General features: G+C 46.8%; 1 protein-coding gene across 6 annotated transcripts in view; it reads left to right on the forward strand.

Moving 5' to 3' along the window:
* ZNF236 (zinc finger protein 236) overlaps positions 1–23167 on the forward strand; it is a 94693-nt gene extending 71526 nt beyond the window's left edge. For 5 of the 6 annotated variants that reach the window (XM_082641184.1, XM_082641183.1, XM_082641185.1 and 2 more), the window contains 7 exons: positions 2606–2761; positions 11876–12063; positions 15693–15821; positions 16640–16837; positions 18967–19096; positions 20767–20943; positions 21771–23167. In XM_082641184.1, the coding sequence (XP_082497310.1) occupies positions 2606–2761; positions 11876–12063; positions 15693–15821; positions 16640–16837; positions 18967–19096; positions 20767–20943; positions 21771–21895 (1103 nt within the window). In that variant the 3' untranslated portion in view covers positions 21896–23167. Of the gene's footprint in view, positions 1–2605; positions 2762–10797; positions 10865–11875; positions 12064–15692; positions 15822–16639; positions 16838–18966; positions 19097–20766; positions 20944–21770 lie in introns of those variants that run through there. The other variant, XM_082641188.1, reaches the window with a different exon arrangement.
* The last annotated feature ends 2241 nt before the right edge of the window (positions 23168–25408 follow it).

The following is a 25408-nucleotide window of genomic DNA, read 5'->3' on the forward strand; positions in this document are numbered from 1 at the left end:
TTTCTCAGATTATGTAGAAAATTATGGTAGAACTAGGTAAGTGGGTGGAAGACACCCTTTGGCAGCCCAGGCCACCGAGGTTGGCAACCTGATCCTCCATGTGAGTCACCAGCTAATGTGTTCCCTGTTCCAGGCCTGTGATGTTCACGGTCAGTTCTTCCCCTTAGAGAGCATTAATTCTCACAATATGTTCTCATCTAAGTTAGCTTGGAGCATATTTTACAGGTGCGCTTTGCCCACATGACTCTTACCTATGAGCTCTTCATGTTAACTGAGTGGTTCTTAAATTTAGCAACAATTTTTTTGACCCTTACAGTGCACCAGGTCCTGTTCTAGTAACTTTGACAAATATTAACTCATTTAAGTCTCATAACAACCTTATGAGATTGTTGTTTTAAAAAAAAAAAAAAAAAAGAAAGAAAAGAAAAACATTTTGCTGGGGTCAGAATAACCTCCCTGGAGACACGGTATGGCAGTGGCTGGAACACAGGGCCGATAGCTGTGTGAGCGGTCAGTGTAGTTATTACCTCCGTTGCCTGAGATTTCTGCAAAAATCATTATTGGAAAAGAAAGAGTAGTTATTGAGAAGAAAACCAAAAGCATTCTTTCTTAAGGGGTGTCTTTATTCCTTTCAATTTATGTGAGAAGTTTGAGGAACTATTCCTGGATGGAGCTTTGCTTCTCAATGACACGCAGTGGTTTTTAGATGCTAACAGGCAGCAGAAATTAACTTTGAATTTTATCTAATTCACTAACTTTCTTCTTTTTTATTTAATATATGTGTATTTATATATATATATATATATTTGAATTTTAATGTTGGAAACATGGAAGAGTTATTTTCAGAAAGCTGTTTTGTTGATCGAATTAACTTTTTTTGCGTAATCTCAATATTTGAGGGGTTGTGCTAGTCCTATACAAACAACACATAATGTGGGATTCTTGTTTATAGTTCGGCAAATGTGTTTTTGTGTTTGTGGCTTGTACTTCTGTTTCTCCTATGTTTTCCTATTATCGATCATTTAGTTATTTTATTGTTAATTTTTAGTATATTAGGTGAATATAACTGCAATTAAAAAAAATAGCTTAGGGCTTCCCTGGTGGCGCAGTGGTTGAGAGTCTGCCTGCCAATGCAGGGGACACAGGTTCGTGCCCCGGTCCGGGAAGATCCCACATGCCGCGGAGCGGCTGGGCCCGTGAGCCATGGCCGCTGAGCCTGCGCGTCCGGAGCCTGTGCTCCGCAACGGGAGAGGCCACAGCAGTGAGAGGCCCGCGTACCGCAAAAATGGAAAAAAAAAAAAAAAAAAGCTTAAAAGGGTTATCCTAGGAGAAATCTTTGTCAGTTGATGAAATAAGCGTTGCCCAAACTCTGGGCTTAAGATTTCTTATTCCCTTACTTCTCATTATTGTGTGTAATGAGAATTGGCTGTGGGGACTACTAACTCAACATTTTCTTATCCCATTCTGAGAAGTCTAGAAAAGCTTTTAATTTGTGGTCACCTGTGGAAAGCATCTAGCTGTGCTATAGAAATTTTTGGTTATTTTGTAGAATGTTCTTTTTTCCATGAATGCACAGAATTATAAATGCTTATGAATGCTAGAATGCAAATACTACTTCAGTTAAGGTGTACAGACCTTTAGCAGTTCATAAGCTGTTTGGGAGAAAAGTTAAACATTGGGTAAAAGGCGAGGAGAGTCCTCAGTCTCCCCCAGTTGTCTTGTACAGTAAAAGTCCTCTTACCTGATGTCTTTAGTCTAGTTATTAATAAAAAGCCACATCAAGCAGAGAGTCAGAAAAACGATGCCTACACGATTTTGAGCATTTATCGGCAGGTCTTTGAAGATGGGTCTGCTCTGCTGGTAGGAGTTCTGCACGTTTTATTTTGCCCACACTTCCACCCCTGTTGCACAGACTCATTCCACAGTTTTGTTTCTCTAGTGTGGCGTGAGGGTGTCGGTGATTATGAAGCTGAGTGCAGCATCCTTTTGTCTTTTGGTTTTCATTGAAACAGCTTGGGTTTTTAATTTTCATGTTCTTCTAGTAGTTTCCATACTATCTGATTACATTATACAATTATGCTGCAATGTAAAGGTTACAAGCTAATGAAGCTGACAGAAGCCCATGTCTCTCGGTGGGAGTACATCACGGCGTGTTTGAGCCTGCTGTGCGTGTCCAGAGTGCCGTGGGGCAGTGACCCTCCCGCAGGAGACCTGTAGCGGCCACTGCTGCCGCAAGGGAGGCCTTGGTACCCTCCCTTGTGCCCCTCGATGCTGCAGCTGGGAGTCCACCATGTTTGGAAGTATTTCCAATTCGGTTTAAGTTTTATTCAACAAAGTGTGTAGCTCTAAGTGCCTAAATGCTGGGTTAAAGTAGAACTCTTAAGAAGCACTTAAAAAAACTTTATAGCTTAACAAGTGTGAATAAATAGTTTCATTTCGGGAAATGTATTTCATGGTCTTATTTTCATTTTTTTCCTCTTTAAATAGTATTAAAAATGAAATAGCTTTTTCACTTTTAAAAGGATGTTATTCTATGTTTAACATACTTGCCCGTATGTGAATGAACGTGTTACTCTCAGATGCCACAGTGTTGATTTCTGTTTAGGTCAAGATCTCATTCAGCACGGTTCTAATGGAAGTGGTGAGCTGAACGGGAGCATAAGATTGTCAGCGCCTGCGATCAGTAATCCGTCTACGGGCGCCACCTTGACCATAAGCAATGATCAGCTTCTCTCACAGAGTGCAACGTTAAACGCTTCAGGTATGCAGCTAATGATCCAGCCACGAGAGGCTTCATAACGTTTCATAGTTATAGGGCTCTGCACCTGGTCAGCGGAGAGAAGTCACCTGTCTTCTTGCGTAAAGAGTGTGTCGACTGCATGTTCTAATACGTTTGATGTGATTCTGTGACGATTAGTGGCTTATGTATAATTCTAGGACACAGAACTGTCTCAAGTGTTATTAACCTTTTAAGGTTTCCACCTTCTAAAGAACAAAGGTAAATAATCTTATTCAAATATGCAAGGCAGTGTGTATGTCTGCAAGTCACAAAGCTGTCCCTGTGTCAGCCAGGCTGAAAGTGCCTCTGACTCGTTACTTTGTGCCCTGTGGTGGGAATGTTTGGGCACCAGCTGAACGTAGGATGGCAGAATTAAAAGAAGACATCTTACTAAGGTTTTGAAGTATAGGCTTTAATAAAAAATAAAAGTAAAAGAGCTCCATAAAGTAAGTCACAGCTTCATAAGTAAACATTAACAGTCGAGGATGACATACCTGTTTTCCTTACCTTGTAGAGATTTCATAACTTTCTTAGGCCTCTTTATTTTCTAACTCTGTATATCATTTTTTGGGAAAACAAAAGTTTAATCTTTAGATATGTTTGTACCCCCAGCTAGACTTTTTTTCATGCTTAATTGAAATGCTTTCTTAGCCAGTAATTCTTCTATTCACCAAAAGGTTGCGGTGCGTACTGTATGGTAAGGAGTATACTAAATCTGGGTGTGTCATGTTGAGCAAGGCAACTATGGTCCCCTTGCGTTTTGGATCCTGGAAGTGAATAGAGCAGACGTTTATTGAAGAACCCGTAAATCAGCGTAGGATTAACGGCAGTAGCGATACATAAAGGGGAGAAGGGCGCCCAGGGAGCGCGTCTCGGGGCGGGGGCTCGACTGGTGGGGGCGGCCCCCCGAGGCGGGAGCTCTGGCCGTGGGGGGCACTTCCGTCCCGTGAGCGAGGGCTTGATGGAGCTGCTGGTGCTGCGGGGTGGGGACTTGCTGAGCCGCGGCGGGCGGTGAGCCGAGGCAGCTGCGCGCAGTGAGGCCCCACTCAGGACGCTGAGGGGCGTTCTGTCCACGCCTCCCCTTGGCCAACGGGCAAGCCGACACCCGGCTGGTGAAGAGCCGTGTGGGAATCACGCGTTGGCGGGTCTGGGCAGATCCACAGCCTGGACTTCTGGCCGATGCCGGTGTCCGCTGTGCCACTGCTCGCCGTGTCTTCCCGGCTGGCTCTACTGTGGTCTTAACTCTGTCCCTGCTGCGTCGCTTTGCTTGTTTCCTTTTGGGGCTCTAAGAAAATTGTATTCCAGAACTGAATTCTTGTACTTATTAATTTGAGATGAGAGTCTTTTTGTTAAGGGGAATTTTGTTTTACATTCTAATTGGCTGTGAAAGCTAGTACTGTCAGGTTATAATTTAGCCTGTAATAGGTAAGACATCTACAGTATATCATGTACTACTCAAGTTACATAGCAAACTTGTTTCTGCAGCTGTTTCCTGAAAGTCTTAGTTTGTGTCTTTTTGTAAAGGACTAGACACTGTGTTCTTTCTTACACCTCTAGGGTTCTGATCAGCTCTCCCACCCTGTGTGGTGCGTGGTGCGTGGTGCGCGGTGCGTGGTGCAACATGAAGATGTGTCTCTTGTGTTTGACTGGAATGAGTGGTGTCACGCTCTGGTGGGGGTCTCTGTCCTGGAATGTTGAGATGTCAGGCTCTCCCCGCCTCCTGCTTCCCTGAGGAGTAAACTGGCTGTGGGTGGTGGAATCTTAGGTTTCCTTGGAAGCCCTGCTTCATGTCTGTAGTGAGTCCTGGGCAAATCGATGGAAAGACAAGGAGAGTTTTCGGTGTTTCCCTTTAAATGGAGGGGTGCTTTGCACTACTTGGTGACCCTGGACGTTTGCCAGTACAGCAGATTACTTAAAGCTGGTGATGTTCTGATCAGAATGGAGAAGGGGATGGAGGGAGAGCCCAGGAACGCAGAGGGCTCTGTTCTGGCCACCTGTATTTCTTTAAACCTCTCTCTTCTGTGAGTCAGACATTAGGTGTTCCACCTTGTACATCTGCCTCCACAGATACAGAGTGATGGTCTCACGGGCAGGGGAAGAGCAGTCAGTTGTGTACAGGGCTCCTGTATGCCACGCACTGATGTTTCTTTAAAGACAACACGCATGCCCCTTTCTTCTGATTTAATTTTGTTTTTCTCTTAAGTCTTATTGTTTTAGAGCCAGCTGAGAACTTTTCTTCTTTTTGACGCCACTTTAGCTTAATTTGGTATCTTATTAAAAACATTTTTTTCAGGAGTTTGATGATATTAGAAAATAAAACATGTGCTCATAACTAAAGAACATTTTTTTAATAATGTAGTATCAGTTATTATAAATACAGGATTAATTTTATATAAGCAGCTCAGCTGTATTATGATCTCAAATACCTTTGGCATCTTTGAATAATCCTGAATATAGGAAACGATTCTTCATACGCTGAGCCACTTGATCCTTGACTCTAAGCAGATGTTTTTGGGGAGGTTTGCGTATTCCACTAGTGCTAGTTATAATTGAGTGGCTGATTTCATCTATACCCTGTTGTCAAGAGATTGCATCTTAATGGACAACATTTATCTTAGAATCAGCCAGCCCTAGGCCGAGCTTCAGGCCACACCAATAATAACTGAAGTTGAAATGACTGTGAGATCAAACATGCCTCTTCTTAGATGAGCACCAAAATACAAACTTTCGGTGTCACCTGGTAAAAGTCATGTTGCAGGCCCTTGATCAGAGCACGGTGACTGTGCGCGTGGTTGTCGTCGTTAGCGCTCTGTGTGAGCAGGACGTGGTGGGCTGCCAGCTTCTAGGGCAGCTTTTGGGCTCTTTGCGCCGTGGTTGGAATTAGGCTGGTACCGTTTAGGGATTTACAAATAAATCGATGTGCCCCGATGAGTCAGAATTCCACATCCAGAACGAAAGCATGTGCCTTTGTTCAGATGTGTGATATGGGTTTGAAGGCCATTTCCAGATCCGATCCAGGTGACACCCATGACGAAGGGTTTTCCTAGAAAACGGGCAGGTATGCTATAAGTACCCTTACAGAGGCAGGAAGTTATTAGTAGAGGCTTGAGATTTAGCACAGCTTTTCAAGGAATTGAACATTGTCTGTTTGTTCTTACCTGAGTCCCTTTTTTTTTCCTTTGATTTTAGAATACTTTAATTAATTAATTAATTAATTAATTTGTAAACATCTTTATCGGAGTATAATTGCTTTACAGTGGTGTGTTAGTTTCTGCTGTATAACAGAGTGAGTCAGCTGTACATATACACATATCCCCGTATCTCCTCCCTCTTGCGTCTCCCTCCCACCCTCCCTCTCCCACCCCTCCAGGTGGTCACAAAGCACCGAGTTGATCGCCCTGGGCTATGCCGCTGCTTCCCACTAGCTGTCTGTTTTACGTTTGGTAGTGTATATGTGTCCACGCCACTCTCTCACTTCGTCCCAGCTTACCCTTCCCCCTCCCTGTGTCCTCAGTTCCATTCTCTACGTCTGCGCCTTTATTCCTGTCCTGCCCCTAGGTTCATCAGAACCTTTTTTTTTTTAGATTCCATATATATGTGTTAGCATATGGTATTTGTTTTTCTTGTTCTGACTTACTTCACTTTGTATGACAGACTCTAGGTCCATCCACCTCACTACAAATAACTCAATTTCACTTATTTTTTATGGCTGAGTAATATTCCATTGTATATATGTGCCACATCTTCTTTATCCATTCATCTCTCGATGGACACTTAGGTTGCTTCCATGTCCTGGCTATTGTAAATAGAGCTGCAGTGAATACTGTGGTACATGACTTCTTTTGAATTATGGTTTTCTCAGGGTATATGCCCGGTAGTGGGATTGCTGGGTCGTATGGTAGTTCTATTTTTAGTTTTTTAAGGAACCCCCATACTGTTTGTAGATTTTTTCATGATGGCCATTCTGACTGGTGTGAGGTGATATTTCATTGTAGTTTTGATTTGCATTTCTCTAATGATTAATGATGTTGAGCATTCTTTCATGTGTTTGTTGGCAGTCTGTATATCTTTGAAGAAATGTCTGTTTAGGTCTTCTGCTCATTTTTTGGATTGGGTTGTTTGTTTTTTTGATATTGAGCTGCATGAGCTGCTTGTAAATTTTGGAGATTAGTCCTTTGTCAGTTGCTTCATTTGCAAATATTTTCTCCCATTCTGACGGTTGTCTTTTTGTCTTGTTTATGGTTTCCTTTGCTGTGCAAAAGCTTTTAAGTTTCATTAGGTCCCATTTGTTTGTTTTTGTTTTTATTTCCATTTCTCCAGGAGGTGGGTCAAAAAGGATCTTGCTGTGATTTATGTCATAGAGTGTTCTGCCTATGTTTTCCCCTAAGAGTTTTATAGTGTCTGGCCTTACGTTTAGGTCTTTAATCCATTTTAAGTTTATTTTTGTGTATGGTGTTAGGGAGTGTTCTAATTTCATTCTTTTACATGTAGCTGTCCAGTTTTCCCAGCACCACTTATTGAAGAGGCTGTCTTTTCTCCATTGTATATTCTTGCCTCCTTTATCAAAGAAAAGGTGACCATATGTGTGTGGGTTTATCTCTGGGCTTCCTATCCTGTTCCACTGATGTGTATTTCTGTTTTTGTGCCAGTGCCATACTGTCTTGATTACTGTAGCTTTGTAGTATATTATGAAGGCAGGGAGCCTGATTCTTCCAGCTCCATGTTTCTTTCTCAAGATTGCTTTGGCTCTTCGGGCTCTGTTGTGTTTCCATAGAAATTGTGCATTTTTTTGTTCTAGTTCTGTGAAAAATGCCATCGGTAGTTTGATAGGGATTGCAGTGAATCTGTAGATTGCTTTGGGTAGTATAGTCATTTTCACAATGTTGATTCTTCCCATCCAAGAACATGGTATATCTCTCCATCTGTTTGTATCATCTTAAATTTCTTTCATCAGTGTCTTACAGTTTTCTGCATACAGGTCTTTTGTCTCCTTGGGTAGGTTTATTCCTAGGTGTTTTATTCTTTTTGTGGCAGTGGTAAATGGGAGTGTTTCCTTAATTTCTCTTTCAGATTTTTCATCATTGGTGTGTAGGAATGCAAGAGATTCTGTGCATTAATTTTGTATCCTGCTACTTTACCAAATTCATTGATTAGCTCTAGTAGTTTTCTGGTAGCATCTTCAGGATTCTCTGTGTATAGTATCATGTCATCTGCAAACAGTGACAGTTTTACTTCTTCTTTTCTGATTTGGATTCCTTTTATTTCTTTTTCATGTCTGATGGCTGTGGCTAAAACTTCCAAAACTATGTTGAATAATAGTGGTGAGGGTGGCCAACCTTGTCTTGTTCCTGATCTCAGTGGAGATGGTTTCAGTTTTTCACCATTAAGAATGATATTGGCTGTGGGTTTGTCATATATGGCCTTTTATTATGTTGAGGTAAGTTCCCTCTATGCCTACTTTCTGGAGAGGTTTTATCATAAATGGGTGTTGAATTTTGTTGAAAGCTTCTTCTGCATCTATTTAGATGATCATATGGTTTTTCTCCTTCAATTTGTTAATATGGTGTATCACATTGATTGATTTGCATATATTGAAGAATCCTTGCTTTCCTGGAATAAACCCCCCTTGCTCATGGTGTATGATCCTTTTAATGTGCTTTTGGATTCTGTTTGCTAGTATTTTGTTGAGGATTTTTGCATCTATGTTCATCAGTGATATTGGCCTGTAGTTTTCTTTCTTTGTGACATCTTTGTCTGGTTTTGGTATCAGGGTGATGGTGGCCTCATAGAATGAGTTTGGGAGTGTTCCTCCCTCTGCTATATTCTGGAAGAGTTTGAGAAGGATAGGTGTTAGCTCTTCTCTAAATGTTTGATAGAATTCGCCTGTGAAGCCATCGGGTCCTGGGCTTTTGTTTGTTGGAAGATTTTTTATCACAGTCTCAATTTCAGTGCTTGTGATTGGTCTGTTCATGTTTTCTATTTCTTCCTGATTCAGTCTTGGCAGGTTGTGCATTTCTAAGAATGTGTGCATTTCTTCCGGGTTGTCCATTTTATTGGCATAGAGTTGCTTGTAGTAATCTCTCATGATCCTTTGTATTTCTGCAATGTCAGTTGTTACTTCTCCTTTTCCATTTCTAATTCTATTGATTTGAGTCTTCTCCCTTTTTTTCTTGATGAGTCTGGCTAATGGTTTATCAATTTTGTTTATCTTCTCAAAGAACCAGCTTCCAGATTTATTGATCTTTGCTATTGTTTCCTTGATTTCTTTTTCGTTTATTTCTGATCTGATCTTTATGATTTCTTTCCTTCTGCTAACTTTGGGGGTTTTTTTTTTTGTTCTTTCTCTAATTCCTTTAGATGTAAGGTTAGGTTGTTTATTTGAGATGTTTCTTGTTTCTTGAGGTAGTATTGTATCGCTACAAACTTCCCTCTTGGAACTGGTTTTGCTGCATCCCATAGGTTTTGGGTCGCCGTGTTTTCATTGTCATCTGAGTCCCTTTTTAAGATAATTTTGATGAATAAATTGAGTTCTGCTTTCAGTGAGAGAAGGATCAATTCTTTGTTTACTAGTTCTTTGTGAGGTTATTTTGGCCTCCATTTCTCCTAGATTTAAGTACAGTTACTTATTTCCCAACAGCTCAGAAATGTTCACGGTCCCCACCTGTGGGTGCACTTTAAAATCAGACGCTCTTCCCACTCTTCCTGGGGGTGAGGCCAGTCAGGGCATCTTTCCCGTTCCCGACTCCCCCCCTCCTCTCACCACTTTTTTGTTAATCTCAAGAAAAAAGTGATGTCGCACCTTGTCAACTTGTTATGAAACCCTCCAGAATTATCATTAAGTTTTCTTAGAGGCTGTGAAGACTTATCCCCACGAAGACTGAGAACAGGGTGGGTTTGATGAACGTACAGAGCTTGTTAACCCTTTAAAGGTTACTCTTTTTGAGTTAGAGTCATGAAGTGACGTAGGGCTTAGATGGCTGTGATGTGTCCTGGGGAATAGAAGAAAGAAGAAAAAATAAGTGGGAACTAAAAGTAAGAGTCTACAGTCTTTACTTCAGTATTGAATCTTAATTTTCCTGTTAAGAGTATTTAATTTGGATTTTAAATTATGGCTTCTAGAGCTTTAAGCAAATACTTTCATATGGCTAAGAGCTCTATATTAAACAAATATAATTACAGCTGTTAATTATTTTAATCATTTAATTGCACGCGTAAGAAAATCTTTAAACACAGGTTCTTTTCAACCAGATTGAGACTAGTTCTGCCTGAACTAGGATCATCCTTCTTGTGGGAAGTCTCTTGAATTAAGAACATTATTAAAGGTTGCTTCACCACACTGTTTGAGTTGAAATATGAGCTCTGGCCTTCCGTGAAGTTGTTCAGTCTTTTCTCTGAACTTTGTGTCAGGGTTCACCTTAGTTAACGAACCCACAGGCTTCTGTTTTCTCTTTGCATTCCTTGTGCTGCACGCTCTGGAACCTTCCACTACCTTAACCGTCCTCAGAATGTCGGACGTAGTTCACTGGTTGGAAGGGGAGAAGATCTGCAGCTCCTTAGTTGCAGGAGTTGTGGTGAGGTCTGGAGTCCTGGTGGCTACTCCGGGATGAGCCCTGCCAGCCTGTGGTTGTGGTCTTTGTCGACGTGGCCCTCTCACCACCGTGCTTCTCCCAGCCCGGTGCCCTGCCAGCCGACCCCGTCCTCTCCTTAGGGTTCTGAGTGAACAGCAGCTCACGTAGCTGCTCCACGCCAGGTCCTGCAGGGCCCTTCTTGTTCATCTTCACCCCTCCCGAGAGAGTCGCACCTGCATGCGTTTGCGAGAGTTCGGGTGTGTGGAGGGGATGCCCGGTGAGGAGGTGGCCCGGGTACCTCCGCAGATCCACACTCCCCTCCCGTCCTGGCGGCCGGGCACGCGCGCTGTGCAGACGCGAGCGAGGGGGGGCTGGCGAGGTTCTCGGGAGCCGCGTGGCTGCTTCAGAGCGGAGACTCCCAGCCTCCTAATGGTTGTACTGCTTTTGAAGGTTCCAGGTGTGTGCAGCACAGTGTGGGACTCCGGGAGTGTGGATCTGTGGAGGACGCCAGTTACAAGTAAGTAGCCTGGTTCCCTGTGCCCGACCCGGGCAGACCCAGGTCTCAGCAGAGGACCGCGGGAGTCTCGTGGTGTTTTGTGTTCAGACGTAATTAGGGACTAGTGTTCGGAATTTCTGCTTTAGGTGTCATCTTGGGGTCGCTAGCACCTGGCACGGTGGCTGACGCAAGTGGGTGATAAGTCACATTTGCTAGATGAATGGAAGGACAGCTTGTGAGAATTGTGCGCGCGTGTGTGTGTGTGTGTGTACACGTGCATGTGCATGTGTGTTATGCTTACAAGTAAAAACTTAAAAAAATTGTGTTTTGTTGGTGCCCGCCACAGGACTTTGATAATACCATGCTAAGTCCATTTCATTTGCCAGTAGGTGCATGAGTTTCAGTTTTGTGGAAGAGAAGGCCTTCCTTTCCTTGCCCAATTTGTCCCAGATGTCTTCCTTTCTGTTATATCATTAGCTACAAGGGGAAAATATGATAGTGTTTTGTTTTGTTCTCCAACGAAAATGAAGGTGTCCTGCAGGGTAAATTAGTATTTAAAGGATTGCAAGAGGTTGATTTTGACTGCCTGTGTTTCAGAATAGGTGAACGTAAGCAGAGTTGTCAGATGTTACACTGTGGAGCTGGTCGTCGCTCAGTGGGTCCCGTTTCATTCCTCTCTCCAGGCTGGTCTCTGGTCCTGGATGAGTTCAGTGTCCTGGAAATTCTTGTCTGAGTCTCCTTCTGCACTGGCAGCGGTGACTGGGCCTTAGGGTCACTTTTTCACTCTCTTTTACGGCTTTTTTCTCTGTTTACACTTCAGAAGCAGAGTACATTTACGTGTAAGGACATGTAGATATTTACAAAAGCCTTGCCATAACGTTGGAATCAAAGATACTGTGATTTCCTTGATGCACTTTCACAAGCTTAGGCAATGTAAATGCTGATTATGACAGATTCGTTCCTTTATGAAAACTGTCTTCCCGTGCAAATAACATTGGACTTACCTACTTTCCCATTTTGCCTTTTCTGTAGAACTTAATGCCACAGCTGGAAGCCTGCCTTTGACAACACCCATGTCCCCATCTGCCACATCTGCCCAGAACCTGGTCATGTCCTCATCGGGAGTCGGGGGAGAGGCCAGCGTCACGCTGACGCTGGCTGACACTCAGGGTTTGCTCTCCGGGGGGCTGGACACGGTCACGCTCAACATCGCTTCTCAGGTGGGTTCCTGTGTTCCCCCCTCCCCACGGGGTCGTCCCGGGGAACTTATCACTTTCCTGAGTGTGTGTTCTGAATACGCTCTTTCAAAGCTGAAGTGTTTTTTTCTGATTAAATTGAAAAAGTAATTTGTTAAATGCAAAGTGGGGAGTACAAGAAAATCCAGACAATACAGAAAAGCATTTAAAAAAATCCACTACCCAAACGGAACTGCACTTAATGTTTGAGTGTGTATACCCTTCTAAACCTTTCTATGCATACGTACAGATGCGTATTCTCTAACTTTTACAGAAATGAGCTTGTGTATATATCGTGTAGTGTAAACTTCCCCCCCCTCATTAATTATATTGTGAGTATCTCCCCACCAGTGATTTTAGCCATGCAGATGTCTGTAATGACTGCACCACCGTTGGTCTTACAGATGAGTTTACCGAGGGGCACTGCGTTGCATCCAGGGTCTTGTTAGTAGTAGGCGGAAGGTCTTGTGCTCTTTATCACTTACGTTCTTAGACGAATCCCTGCAGTAGACGTGCTGGATAGAAGGGGTTACGTTTCAGATAACGCATGGAGCTTAAGATGCCGAAAAACCTTTCACAGCTTAATTAGAAAACTCATGAGAAGGGATGATTAATTACAGTAATGAATCCCTGTAGTAAAGCGCTGTAGGAGTTTCAACAGTGGAACTGTCTGCTGGTCCCTGTCTGTGCGTGTGCCTGGCTGTGCATGTGTCCGGCTGTGCATTTGCCTGGCTGTGCATGTGCCCGGCTGTGCGTGTGCCTGGCTGTGAAGAGACAGGCTGGGCAGCGGAGTAGACAGTCACCTGCTCTCCTGGCTGGAGCCTCGTCTGCGCTCTGGGCTCTCATTGTGCAGGGAAATGCTGACGGCTGTGGCATCCAGAGCAGGCTCTCTTCTGATCCTGCCACAGGTGCGTGCTGGCTGTTTTGACTGCGGGAAGATGGGCTAGCTCTTGCAAGTCCTCGCTCTTTCCCTTTGTAGAATGGTCACGTGTCCTCTGCTCGCTCTGGGCTCACGCCCTGTGAGGTCCCCTGCCAGCACGCCCAGCCCTTTCCCCAGGGAACACGTGGGACACTGCACGTGAGGGGCTTCTGTCCCGGCCGACCAGAACGCTCCCTCCCAGGTGATATTGACTCTGCAGCCTGGGCCCCCTGAGCAGTTGAGGGGGAGCGCTGCTCCCCTCAGCCAGTGCTCAGCGGTCTACAGAATTCATGTGCACTTGGGGAATGAGAATTATTACAATTTCCACCTCAGTGTAAATGAAATATAGCAGAGAAACAGACTGCAAGTAATGATACAAACCAAATATAAGTGACTTCTAGATGATGCCATTTTAGCGGATTCAGGTCATCATTTCTGTAAGTATAGCTAATTGTTGAGCATTTATTTTATTAGGCACTTGATTTTTGAATCAGGGCATTTGCATTAAGAATACTTAATATTAGCCTTTGAAACACCAACCGTAAGCTAGTAAATCACATCGTATTCAGGATTTTTTTTTAATTAAGCTTTTTTATTTTGAGATCATTGTGGATTCGCAGGCAATTGTAAGAAATAACACAGATCCCGTGGACCCCCTACCCAGTTTCCCCAGTGGTAGCATCTTGTAAAACCAGGGCACTGCACCTTCCAGGTGTTGTCATTGGCACAGTCAGGACGCAGAACACGCCCATCCCCACAAGGATCCCTCGGGTTGCCCTTTTAGCCACATCTGCTTCCCCTTCCCCCTGACAACTGCTGATCTCTTCTACAGTGTTGTCATTTCAAAACAGAAAGGAGTTGTAATTTCCCCTTGAGAAACCTGTGTGAGCTAAGAGTCTCACCTGTCTTAGCTTTAGTTGGGAATATGTGAATTTATTGAGCCAGCACTTCTTCAGGTGGGTCAGGATCGCTGGCCAGCAATTGTCCTTGTTCGTGATTAATAAAGTAAGGAGATGCGAATTTATTAATGTTGATGGACAAATATGATTGATTTTTCAAATCCGGGTACCAACTGTCTAATCCGGGTGGGGCCAAAGCCAGCCACAGACACGTGACAGTGCCGCAGTAACTGCCATGTGAAGGCAGCAGTATTCAACTGACTTCCCTCTGCAAGGGGGTCGTGGACGTGATGCTTTAGTAGGGTACATGGGGACTGTTCAATCCATCCCACGGTGGTGTAAGAAGATTGGACTGATGGATGGAGATGCCTAAAATATTATTTCACTTCTTAAAACATTGCCGATGGAAAGTAAAGAATCTTAATTTAAGCGCTCTTTTTTCTAGACTCTAGATGACTTTGTGAATTTATTTTCTGCCCCATATACCCCCTGTTCTACCCCGCTGCCTTTGTTTCCCCATCTGCCCTGGGTGGTGTCTTTCCAGTAAGCAGTGCGCCTGAAGTCCTCGGAGGGAGGGAGCGTTCACAGTGCCGTCTTGCCCTGCGTTTCCTCTCCCCGCCTGCTCCCCGGCTCTTTGTCTTCCCTGTTGGAGCTCAGCTTGTGTCAGTCCCGTGAGGACATTAAGCAGCAGCCTTCACCTTCAGCTTACAGGCTTCCAACGACATGGGCCATGGTCTTTATGGTCGTGTGACCCCTTACCCCTTTAGCATTGTGCATTGATGGGGATTCTTCAAACTCATGGTTTTGAGTGAGTGTTTTGATGATGTGTGAAATACGCTTAGAATCAGTTTTAATTGTAGCGGTTCAAGTTGTATCCTTAGTATGGAGCCAGCATTTGCAATGCAGTGTTGGCTCCTTTAGGTTGAACTTCGTCTCTGCACTCACCCCCTACATCACCCTCACCACCTCCATTCTCTCTCTGTGTCTCAGATTCACAGTCAGTTGATAAAGGTGTGCTGGCGTGGTAATAAGACTCAAAGTAGTTTTGTATGGTTTACCAAAACCGTATGTCTAATTTTAAACAGATGGTCTTTATATATATATTTGTTTTACAAGGTTACTGAGATATAATTTACGTATCGTAAAGTTCACCCATGTATTTAAAGTGTGCGATTTAATGCTCTTTAGTATATTGGCAGAGCTTTACAACCATCACCATATCTAATTTTTGAACACTTCATCACCTGAGAAGAACCCTTGTCCCATTAGCAGTTAGCAGTCACTCCCCAGGTCCCTCCCTCGACCCCAGATCCACCCCACCCCTGCAGGTCTCCCCCAGCCCCTGGCACCCACCGATCCACTCTCGGTCTGTAGATTTGCCTATTCTGGGCACTTCCCATAAATGGAATCCTACGACTCTGGTCCTTGTGACCGGCCTCCTTCACTGGCTTGCACACATTTGCAGCCGTGTCATCATCATCCTGTTTTATTGATGAATGCTGTTCCATTGTATAGCTGTACCACATTTTGTCTGTGGGCTCATCAGTTCATGGATATCGGGGTTCTCTGCCCGTTTGGGCTGTTGTGAATAGTGCTGCTGTGCACATTCCTGTACAAGGTTTCAAGTGGATGTAGGTTTTCGTTTCTCTGAGTGGAATTGCCGAGTCATATGGTGGTTCTGTGGTTAGAGGGCCTGCCAGCTTGTTTTCCGAAGTTACTGCACCATAAGAGATCTTTTGAAGTATGACTGGATTTGATCATGTTACAACTTCTAAAGCAGTAATCACCTCTGCCAGGGTCAGCAGTTCCCAGCCTTGCTCACGGACCCCGCTCTCTCCGGCCCTGGGGGTGCAGGCTCGCCCCAGGTCATCCTGGTGAGCCCCACTCCACAGCCATCGGCAGCCTGTGAAGAAATCGCCTATCAGGTACAGCACATGTTTTATCCACAATCTCTCATAGTTTTCAAAAAACGTAGCTTCAGAAGGGATGGGATGGGGAGGGTCCTGGAGAGTCCTGCATGGCCGGGCTCGGGGCCAGCCTGAGGGGGTGTGTCTCCCGAGAGACGAGCAGGTGCTGAGCAGGGAGGACCCGGGGGTGGGGGGTTAACACTGGGTCTCGTTTGTTCCATGATTTTCCAATAATGCGGAAATCTAGTTTTAAATTTATCATTATCTCCTTTATTTGCCCCCTGATCAGATTGCACGTGGCCGTTTACTTGCCTTTGTTCTGTTTGTAGGATTTCCTGTCATACCTTTGCTGATCCTTTCAAGTGTTGCTATACTTTTTCATAGCATACACATTCACGTGTGTGTACATGACCTATTTGTCCTCTGACTAGTCCTTTTTCTTAAACGCAGTTTGGCAGCGGGGATGAGGGTGGACAAACACTTAGTGTAAATGATAGAGTTCCACGTATAAAGGCCTAAAAACTCCTGGAGTTTTGCAGAGAAGTAAAGACAAGGGGTGAGGACCTCGCCCGCAGCGGCCACAACAGTGACCTGGGGGCCGGGTCTGCGGCCGGGGTCCCAGCCGGCGCCTCACTCCGCTCCCCAGAGCCTGCCCGGTCAGCGTGCTTGAGGCGCGCCTGGGCCACTCGTTGCAGCTGCTCCCACGGGAGGCCGGGAGGCCGAGAAGCCGGCCACCTCCCACAGATGACAGCCGAGCTCGGGGGCTGGGTTTGGTGCGGGGGTGCCTGTTCCCCTCGCGCCGGTCCTGTCAAGCCGGGATTTCTGACCCGCTCCAGGTGACGGACGTGTCTCCTAACCTGGCCCAGGGTGGGCAGCCCGAGAAGGAGGGCCGGCTGCACCAGTGCCTCGAGTGTGCCCGCACCTTTGCCTCGGCCGCCCTGCTGCTGCACCACAGCAAGGAGATGCATGGCCGGGAGCGCATCCACGTCTGCCCCGTGTGCAGGAAGGCCTTCAAGCGCGCCACGCACCTCAAGGTACGCCCCCCCACCAGCGTCGCTGCTCTTCGCTTAAGGTCAGAGGCGCTGCACGGGCCTAGGACTCAGTGGGGTCAGGACTCTTCATAGGGAGCGACACGGTTCCCATCTCTTTTCGAGGAAAGGCCCGTGGAGGTGAACATATTTACAGATCACCTTGAGATGCCGTTTCTCCCATCGCGGGGACACGTATGAGAGCTCTGTCGGCACCTACGAGCAGGGCTCTGGGGAAGCAGGAACTTCCGTGATGGCTGGCAGGCTGCAGAATTGGTCTGGCGTCCTGCAGGGGAATTAGGCGATACCTAACCATGCGAGAGCGGCTCCCACCGTGAGAGTTGGCACAAAGGCATATATGCCCACCCGAGCTCAGGGTTAGGTCAGCGTTGTTCGTAGCTGCCAGTCATTGGAGACAACCTGAGGGTCTCAGTCTGGGACGTCCACACAGTAGAGGAAAGAGTGAGGAAGGGTACTGTGATGTGACTTCCAGGACCACTGGTCGGGGGGAGTGCCCGGCCTGTGACTTCTGGGCCAGAGCCCCTCCTCTGCTGCTGCTCAGTTACCAAAAGCGTGAGGATCCTGTGGCGCCTGACTGCACAGTGAATCCCACACCTCCTTTTTCAGGGCCTTCAGAGGAGGCAGGCAGTCAGTAAACCGAGTTTCTGTTCTCCAGGCCTCCATCTGCCTGGCACCTCTCACCTCTTTTTCTACTGTTTTCTGAGATGAGAAGCCCCAGTATTAATGTGTTCTGAAAAGAGGACTCCATGTTCGTTTTTAAAAGCAAAACCCTGACTGTCAAACGAACTCTTCTTGAAGAGGCCGCAGCCCGAGGCTGCGGAGGTCGTCGAGTGCTCCTTATGCCTGAGGGGCCCCGCCCCGCCCCCAGCCCCGCCCGACCTCCGTGTGCCTCTGCCTCCGCCACTTAGAGCCTCTGTGCTCCTGGTCGGGTCACGTAGCATCTGCAGCTTCAGTTTCCTGCTTTATGAAATAAGGGTGTTAATGCTTCCATTTTAGGGTTATTTTGAGGAATATAAAGTACTTACGCCCTGCACTTAGCTCTTAGTAGACAGTACAGAAATTATAACTATACTAAGGTTACAGCCAGATAGAGAATAAATCCTTTTGAAGAGGGAAGAGAATAAAACTAGTTAAAGAAAATTTAAGATGTTTAAAATCGTATGTTACTATATATAAGACATAACTCTTCCATAAACATCTAAAGTGGTGTGTTGTACAGGTTGAAATACTAAATCTGGCCTTTTAATACCTGTAAGTTACTTTCTCTTGATGACCTTCAGAAATCTGGAATTTCTAAAAAATTACATTGTGCCAGAAAATAAGGAAGTACCCATCCCACCCACACGCAGTATATGACGGGACCGTATCAGGGGGACACGGGGGCAACTGAAAGAGTTCCTAGGGGCCAAAAAGCTGGAACAGCCGGGCAAGAACACAAAGGAGAATTGGGTTATAGCCCGCAGTGCAAAACCTCCATGGCCGTTACTGGTGGAAACAGGCTAGTCTCCCATGCATAAGAATCCCGAGTAGCCCCTGTGGACGCTGCCCCCGAGAGGGCGTGGCCCCGCTCCTTAGGGGCGAGCGGCAGCAAGGGCACGTGATGGGAGGGGGTAAAAACGGCCACCCTTCCCTGGAGAAACCTGACAGACGCTACCTGCGTGATCAGAGTCGGTGCCAGCAGTGATGATATTGTGCGATGGAGATGGCACGGTACTCCCCACGGCCCACAGCCCACAGCCCTGGTCTGGTGATGAGGAAAACATCAGACACCTCTCAGTTGAGGGACATCCTGCAGACTATCCAGCCGGTCCTCTAACAACTGTCGCGGTGGCCGACAGGGAGGGAGGCCGAGACACCGCCCCGCCCAGATGCAGCCCGGGGGCTTGGGGGGAGCCTGGGTCTCCCTGGCCAGCCGCACGCCCGGCCTCCCATCCCCCGGGTACCACCTCCGACTCTGCTCCGGGAACGCCCACGAGGGTCCTGGTCGGAGGCGAGCCTGTGGTCCTCCTCCCGCTGACGGGCCTTTCTGCCCTGGGTTTTCCTCTCCCGTTTCAAGTCTGCAAAGTTCTGTTATGATCTTCAGTATTCTTCACGTGTGTGTTTGTCTTTACCAGGAGCACATGCAGACACATCAAGCCGGTCCTTCCTTGAGCTCTCAGAAGCCAAGGGTGTTCAAATGTGACACTTGTGAGAAGGCCTTTGCCAAACCAAGCCAGCTGGAGCGCCACAGCCGCATCCACACAGGTGACCGCGTGGCGGGACCCCCGCAGCTGTGCTTGGTTCTCCCTCTGCCCCTCCGTCTCCTCGGGACCACGGGCTCGGCCTCCCACCCTCTCGGATCTTCCCTGCGCCCCTCCAGGCCTCTGTTCACCTGGCAGCCGGGCCGGAGCCCTCGGAGGCTCCCCCTGAGCACCCCCGGCAGAGCCCGCCAGACCTCCCTGAGCCCCCGAGGCCCCCGGCCACGGGCAGGTCTCCCCCCGTCCAGCTCTCTGTCTGGCGCCCACCCTTTCCCGGTGGTCTCTGGCAGGTCATCGTCTTCCCAGCCCTCCTGTCCCTCTGCCGGCCGTCTCTGACTCACCTTCACACGGACGCCTCCTCCCGAGAGGCCCTGCCCCCCTGGTGCCCCGGCTGGCGTGAGGGCCTCCTGTGTGGTCAGCAGGTGCCCGGCAGCCCTCCCCGGCCCGCGGGCCGTGTGTCCTCAGGGATGCCCCTTGCCTGTCAGCGCGGACCCGGCGCCCACCGGGTGTCCGGCAAGTAGCTCTTGAGTGAAGAACGACCGTGCTCTTACTTCACGATGCGTTCATTCAAAAGCATAATGAAGAGAAATGACTGTTTGCCATTTTTAATAGCATAGATGCTTGTGAAGGGTTTGGCATGTGTGTAAAGTGGGCACCTTGTGGCTGTCACTGGGGCCACGTCCCTGCTCACGTGGGTGCCCCGTCCTCCAGCTCCTGACGTCTTCAGCTTCCCCTTCTGTCTCCAGAGAATCCCAGCTTCTAAGGGCGGTGTGATCAGAGTGGGCCCACAGGGTAATCTCCCTTTTGGTCACTCCCAGTCATATGACTGGCGACTCGTTCATCTGTGGCCGTTCTTTTTTCTCAGGCATGACGTCATCATAGTCCCAGCCCCAGGGTTCAGGGCAGGAGACCTTGGGGGGCCATTTTTAGGACTCTGCCTGCCCTAGGCGAGCTGCAGGAAGACCTCCCTTGTCGTCGGCTGTAGAGGGACACCTGGGGGGCTTAGGACCCCGGGGCAGCCCCGGGGGTGTTGGCACGTGACCCCGAGAGGCATCCAGGCAGAGCACATGGGAAAGAACCTTCAAGGCCAAGGGGAAGGGCTGTGCCAGGCCCTGGGGCAGGAAGGGACCCGGTCCCTGGGACTTGGAAGTGGGTGCGTGACAGCGAGGGATGGCAGGACTGCCAGGGCCGCAGGGGGTGGAAGCAGAGAGAGATGCTGCGTGGGGAGGGCCGGGCTCCGCGGTGTGGCTGTAGGGAGGGCGTTCACCTGGGCAGCTTTTCCCTCCATTTGTCAGTTTCCATGTCAGCTTGAAAGCAATTAAGTACCATTTGAAACATATTGTATAACTCGTACTTTTAGTCAGTTGGATTTGATATTCCCATGTCCTTAATGTCTGTTTGCTTTTCTGCTCCAAATGGATCAGAACCATTTTGTTTGAACCATATGTGCTCTGCCTTTATTTCTGGGTGCTTCAGGACTTCCCGTAGCTTTTGACCGCGGTGTCTTTCGTGGCTCCCCGTGGAGTGGCCTTGCTGGAGCCCTGTGGGTTAGCACCCCGAGCGAGGAACGTCCTCACCTGCTGTTAAACCCGCGGCCCTGCCTCGCAGTGACTGTGTGCTGTGTGTGCGTGTCGAGCGCCGTCTGTCAGGGACGCTGACTGTGCTGTCGGTCCCCAGGGGAGCGGCCGTTCCACTGCACCCTCTGCGAGAAGGCCTTCAACCAGAAGAGCGCGTTGCAGGTGCACATGAAGAAGCACACGGGGGAGCGGCCCTACCGGTGCAAGTACTGCGTCCTGGGCTTCACGCAGAAGAGCAACATGAAGCTGCACGTGAAGCGGGCCCACAGCTACGCGGGTGAGGCGTCCTGGCCGCTCGGTGCGCGGGGCTCTGTGTGCTGAGCGCTCCGCGCCTGGCCGGCCACGAGGGGCTGGCCCCGCGTCCCTGCCTCAGGCTCGGGGTCCGGGTCGGGCGAGTCTGTGCCCTGTGGCTCCGCAGACGGGCCTCCGTGTCGCCGAGCTGACTCCCCGGCACTGGTGCCGGCAGGGCGGGGGCATCCCTCTGGCTGCCTTGTTTCCCGCGTTGTCCAGGAATGCCCGCACCCTTTACGGAGACAGGCAGGGGCGGGAGGCTTGGGACGGGGGCCGGAACGCAGCCCGCGGAGTGTCTCCGACAAGTCAGGGAGGGTTACAGCCTGCGTCTCGGGCTCGCTCTGCTGGTCTGGGTGCTGTGACCACGAGGGGAGTTGGACGGCCTGAGCGTGGCAGGAGTAGTGCCCAGGGCTTTGCTGGAGCCACAGGGGTAGGACCCTTCGCGTTGTGAAGTTTTTGAGGAAGAGGAAGTTCTAACATCTACACGCTAGTGCTTCGTGCTTTACTTTCTGTTAGAAAAATCGTGCCTGTCGTTATCACTAGTATTAATTAGTCATCGCTCATCAAGGATGTCATGTGAACGTAGCCTTTATGAGCATGGGGAACAAGCGCTGTGTGCGCTCGTGTTCAAGTAACGGTCATTGTCATCACCGAGGGAATGATGAAACCTGCAGCTCAGATGACTCTTTTTTCACCGGGAAGGAAAACAAATCAACTTAGGAATTTCTTGTCTCCGTTTAAGTTGTCCTTATTTAAATGTGAATAATTTTGTGCTAGTGAATGTCTGGGACTCTTTCTTTATCACCACGGCAGGAACCTTGCAGGAACCCGCCGGCCCCCAGGAGCACGGAGGGGAGGTGCTGAGCCGCGCGCTCCACCTGGACGAGGTGGAGCCGGAACCCGCGAGCGAGTGGCAGACCCTGGCCAACGTTTTCTGACGCAGCCCAGCCCCAAGAACGTTTCCAGAGTGAAGTGTGGAGAAAAACAAAGCACTTGGGATTTCTGTTTTGAAGCCTCAAGTGTTAAAAATGTTACCACAATAGCTATAAAATTTTTAGCTATAAAATTATCTAAAGAATCACTGACTTTCAGAGACTTCAGGAAGAAAGCTGGGAAAGATGGAAGCACGTTGCTGTCGTTCATCTGCAAATCACTGAACTCAGGTACTACATCAGCAGTCTCACCTACTCCGTGGCCAGTGTGTCTAGTTAAAAAAGAAATTAACTGGATCTTACTCTCATTGTAGTGTGGTTTCTTTGTATTAGCAAAGACAGAAGTTAACGTGGAAAAACCCAGATAGGTTTTCCTTCATGCTTTCTGTTATAAGAAGCATAGCTCGTGAAACAAACATAAGATAGGTGCATGAAGTTCGGAAAAAATGTTACAACACGCAGGGAAGTTTTTTCCATCTTTTTCTCTGTGAATTTTGAAATGAGTAGACATTGACTCTAATTTTTAGTCTACCATAAGTTAATATAACTAATACCTTGAGAGATGGCTGGACCACTTCTCTCTCCATTACAAATATCTAATCATTAGTGACAAGAATGCAGCGTCTGGGGCGTACACCCGGGGAGTACAGTAAGCCTGACTCACAGGTGAGGATCCAGCTGTCCGCGCGGGGTGACGCCACTCGCGCTGCCCGAGCTGATACTCGGGTACACGGGTCGGGCTGCCGCAGAAAGCACAAGCCATGCACTGCAGGTCAGAAATCACAGAATGGTCTCCTGGGAACAAAGGGACCGCAGCCCTGTCCGCCTCAGTAATTAAGAAGCGTATTTGTACTTTGAGGGTAAGAACCCGTACGAGCCCTGTGGTTTTCTCTTCGTGCATAAGCAGGTGTATTTTTTATTTCAGGGAATTCTTTAGTATCATCAACGGTGCCACGTTGAACATGTCCCAAACCAAATCCTGGCCCCGCTGCCCGCGCTGGGGCAGAGTGTGTGTCGTTCCCACAGCATTCCAAAGATGGAAACTTCTTTACTTCATGTGAATCTCTCCTTTGAAATTATTTATATGTTCTATATATAAATACATATGTACATATACAGATATATGGGCCTCTGTGTGGCCGAACAGTATATTTTGTAAATAAGCACTAGTCCCAGTTACAGAGAGAGCGACAGAGTTTTTACCTCCCAACGAGCACTTCAGATCAGTATTGTATTCATTTTATTAATAAATGGATATCCTTGTCATTGTGACGTAAAGCTGGGGTTGGTTTTTTGTTTTTGTTTTTCCTGAAAAATAATCGCCTTTATTTTCTCTCTCGTTGCCTCGCTGGTTTCAGAAGAGAGTAGTTTTATTATATAAATGTTGTATGGACTTTGTATATTAAGAGAGGAGCTCATTTCAGATTCCTGAAGAAAGAGACATTTCACTGTTATTTTTTTGAAGGGGCATCTTTTGATTTTTTGTTGTTGTTCACACTTCTGGCATATGTATATAAGTAGCATTGATAGTGATATGAAACCTTTTGTTATGTGAAAATATTTAAGTCAGAAAACTGTTAAATAATATTACTTTTTTTTCCAATCTGCTTTATGTATTGTATATTTTTTTAAGGGAGGAAAAAAAAAAAGCCTTATTTGACTTATTCTTGTGATGCTGGACTTGTATATCCTGAGGTTTTTCTTGGATGTCAGTGTGTATACCTGGCTGCAGTCTGTTATTCAGAATAACTGTGATTGCGCCAGAGTTTAAAGGTTCTGCTTTTAATGCACTTTTCTTTTATAATTTTGTATTAAAGTATTTTAGAAATGTTGAATAATTCTGGTGAACAAATATCTCCAAAGTTGAAATGATTGAAATCTGAAAAATTTTGTTCTTGCTAGGTTATTTATTTTGGTTTCAGCATTAAATGTCATCTCAGGTCAGTCTCTAAAAGGGGTTTGTTTAATTCCTAATTGTATAGAAAGCATAGTTCAGTGAATTGTATTGGTGCACTGCCCAAGTAAGGCCTTACCAGGTGAATCTAAAGCCTACTTTTATTTTGGTTAACGAAAAAAAAAAATCTATCAATAACCTGTTTTGTGAGTTTTCTCAGTTGATTATCAGGCAAACACAAGACATTAATGTATTCTTTTGATTTACTTCCTAATTATAAAAGCTGCTTCTTTGCAAGACATTCCTTGAAAAATAAGGTTTTGTAAAGACATAATATCACTTGAACTTTTGGTGGAGTGGAGTACAGGTTGATCTTCATACTTTACTGGTTGATAAAAAGTCTTCTGACAAGAGATTTCTAGTCTCCTGCATAACCAGGGTTTTGAGGATAGATAATTGTATTTTTAAAAATATCTCATCATAGCGTATCTGCTTTGGAAATAACAATAAATAAAAAATGAAGTTAGGAAATGTGATTAATTTTTTTTCTTTTAAAATATTTAAAATAGTTTGGCACGTGAATTCCTTTCAAGCTCAAGTAGGTCCGTTTTTACAGAAAAGAATTTTAATCATATTTTCCTGTACCTCTGCACTTGAACGCTACCCTTGCAAGGTTTATTTGCAGATCTTCAGACTAAACATCAGGACATGGTGTGATGACAGGCAGGCCGTCTGTGTTAGGTAGCAGTGTCTGTTGTTTTGGCCATATTCAGAGGTATCCTGGTCACTTAAGTGCCTTTAGAAAGGGCATGACTGTCTTTAACTGTCTTCTGTGGTCAAGTAACGGTGAAGCTCTTAAGCAAGCGGAAGGAGTGCGTTCCCTTCCCACCCATGATACCGAACGGGAAACTGGGATGTGGCTCACAGGCCGCTGGGGGGCAGGAGGGAGCTGCACAAGTGGCCGCGTCTGCGTGAAGTGGTGGTAGATGCAAATGGAAACACCTGTGCAGAAACGTGCACTCCCACGCCCTGCCCCAGACTCTCCTTTGTCCCGCTTGAAGGCAGGCGTGTGGGTGGAGGGTCCTGCAAGAATGGGGCTCCGCCTGCAGCCTGTCGGCTCAGCAGGAAGCCCCTCAAACGTCTGTCTCCTTATCCTCTGACAGCACGCTACTGACAGCACGAGGAGGATCGGTCCTAAAGTGAGTAGTTCCCTTCCTTGCGTCAAGTTTCCGTCTCACCCAGTGTCAGCATTGAACTAGCGAGTGTTTCTCCAGGACAGTGTTTTGTAATTCCTGCCCATTGCCGTTTGTGAGCTTGAGTTTTACAGGAACGCCAGTATTTATGCGCAAGAGGTGCCTGCATTAGTACAGGGGCGGAACTCTGAAAAGGAGGTGGGTTTCTGTTCTTCCCACGGAGTTTCCTCTTTGCAGAAGAATGTTGCTAACTCATGAAGATACACATTTTTAACATTAAAAGATCGTCACTCAGATTTATGTAAATCTGAAACAGCTAAGGTGATTTTTATTTTCTCCTGGGCTTTGCTCAGAGGGAACGGTAAGAAGTTGGCTGTTCTTATTGCTTGTTTGTAGGAAGAACATTGCTCTATTAGTGTTTAAAATACGGCA

Source organism: Mesoplodon mirus (genome assembly GCF_964341445.2).
Source record: "Mesoplodon mirus genome assembly, chromosome: 13".
NCBI lineage: Eukaryota > Metazoa > Chordata > Mammalia > Artiodactyla > Ziphiidae > Mesoplodon > Mesoplodon mirus.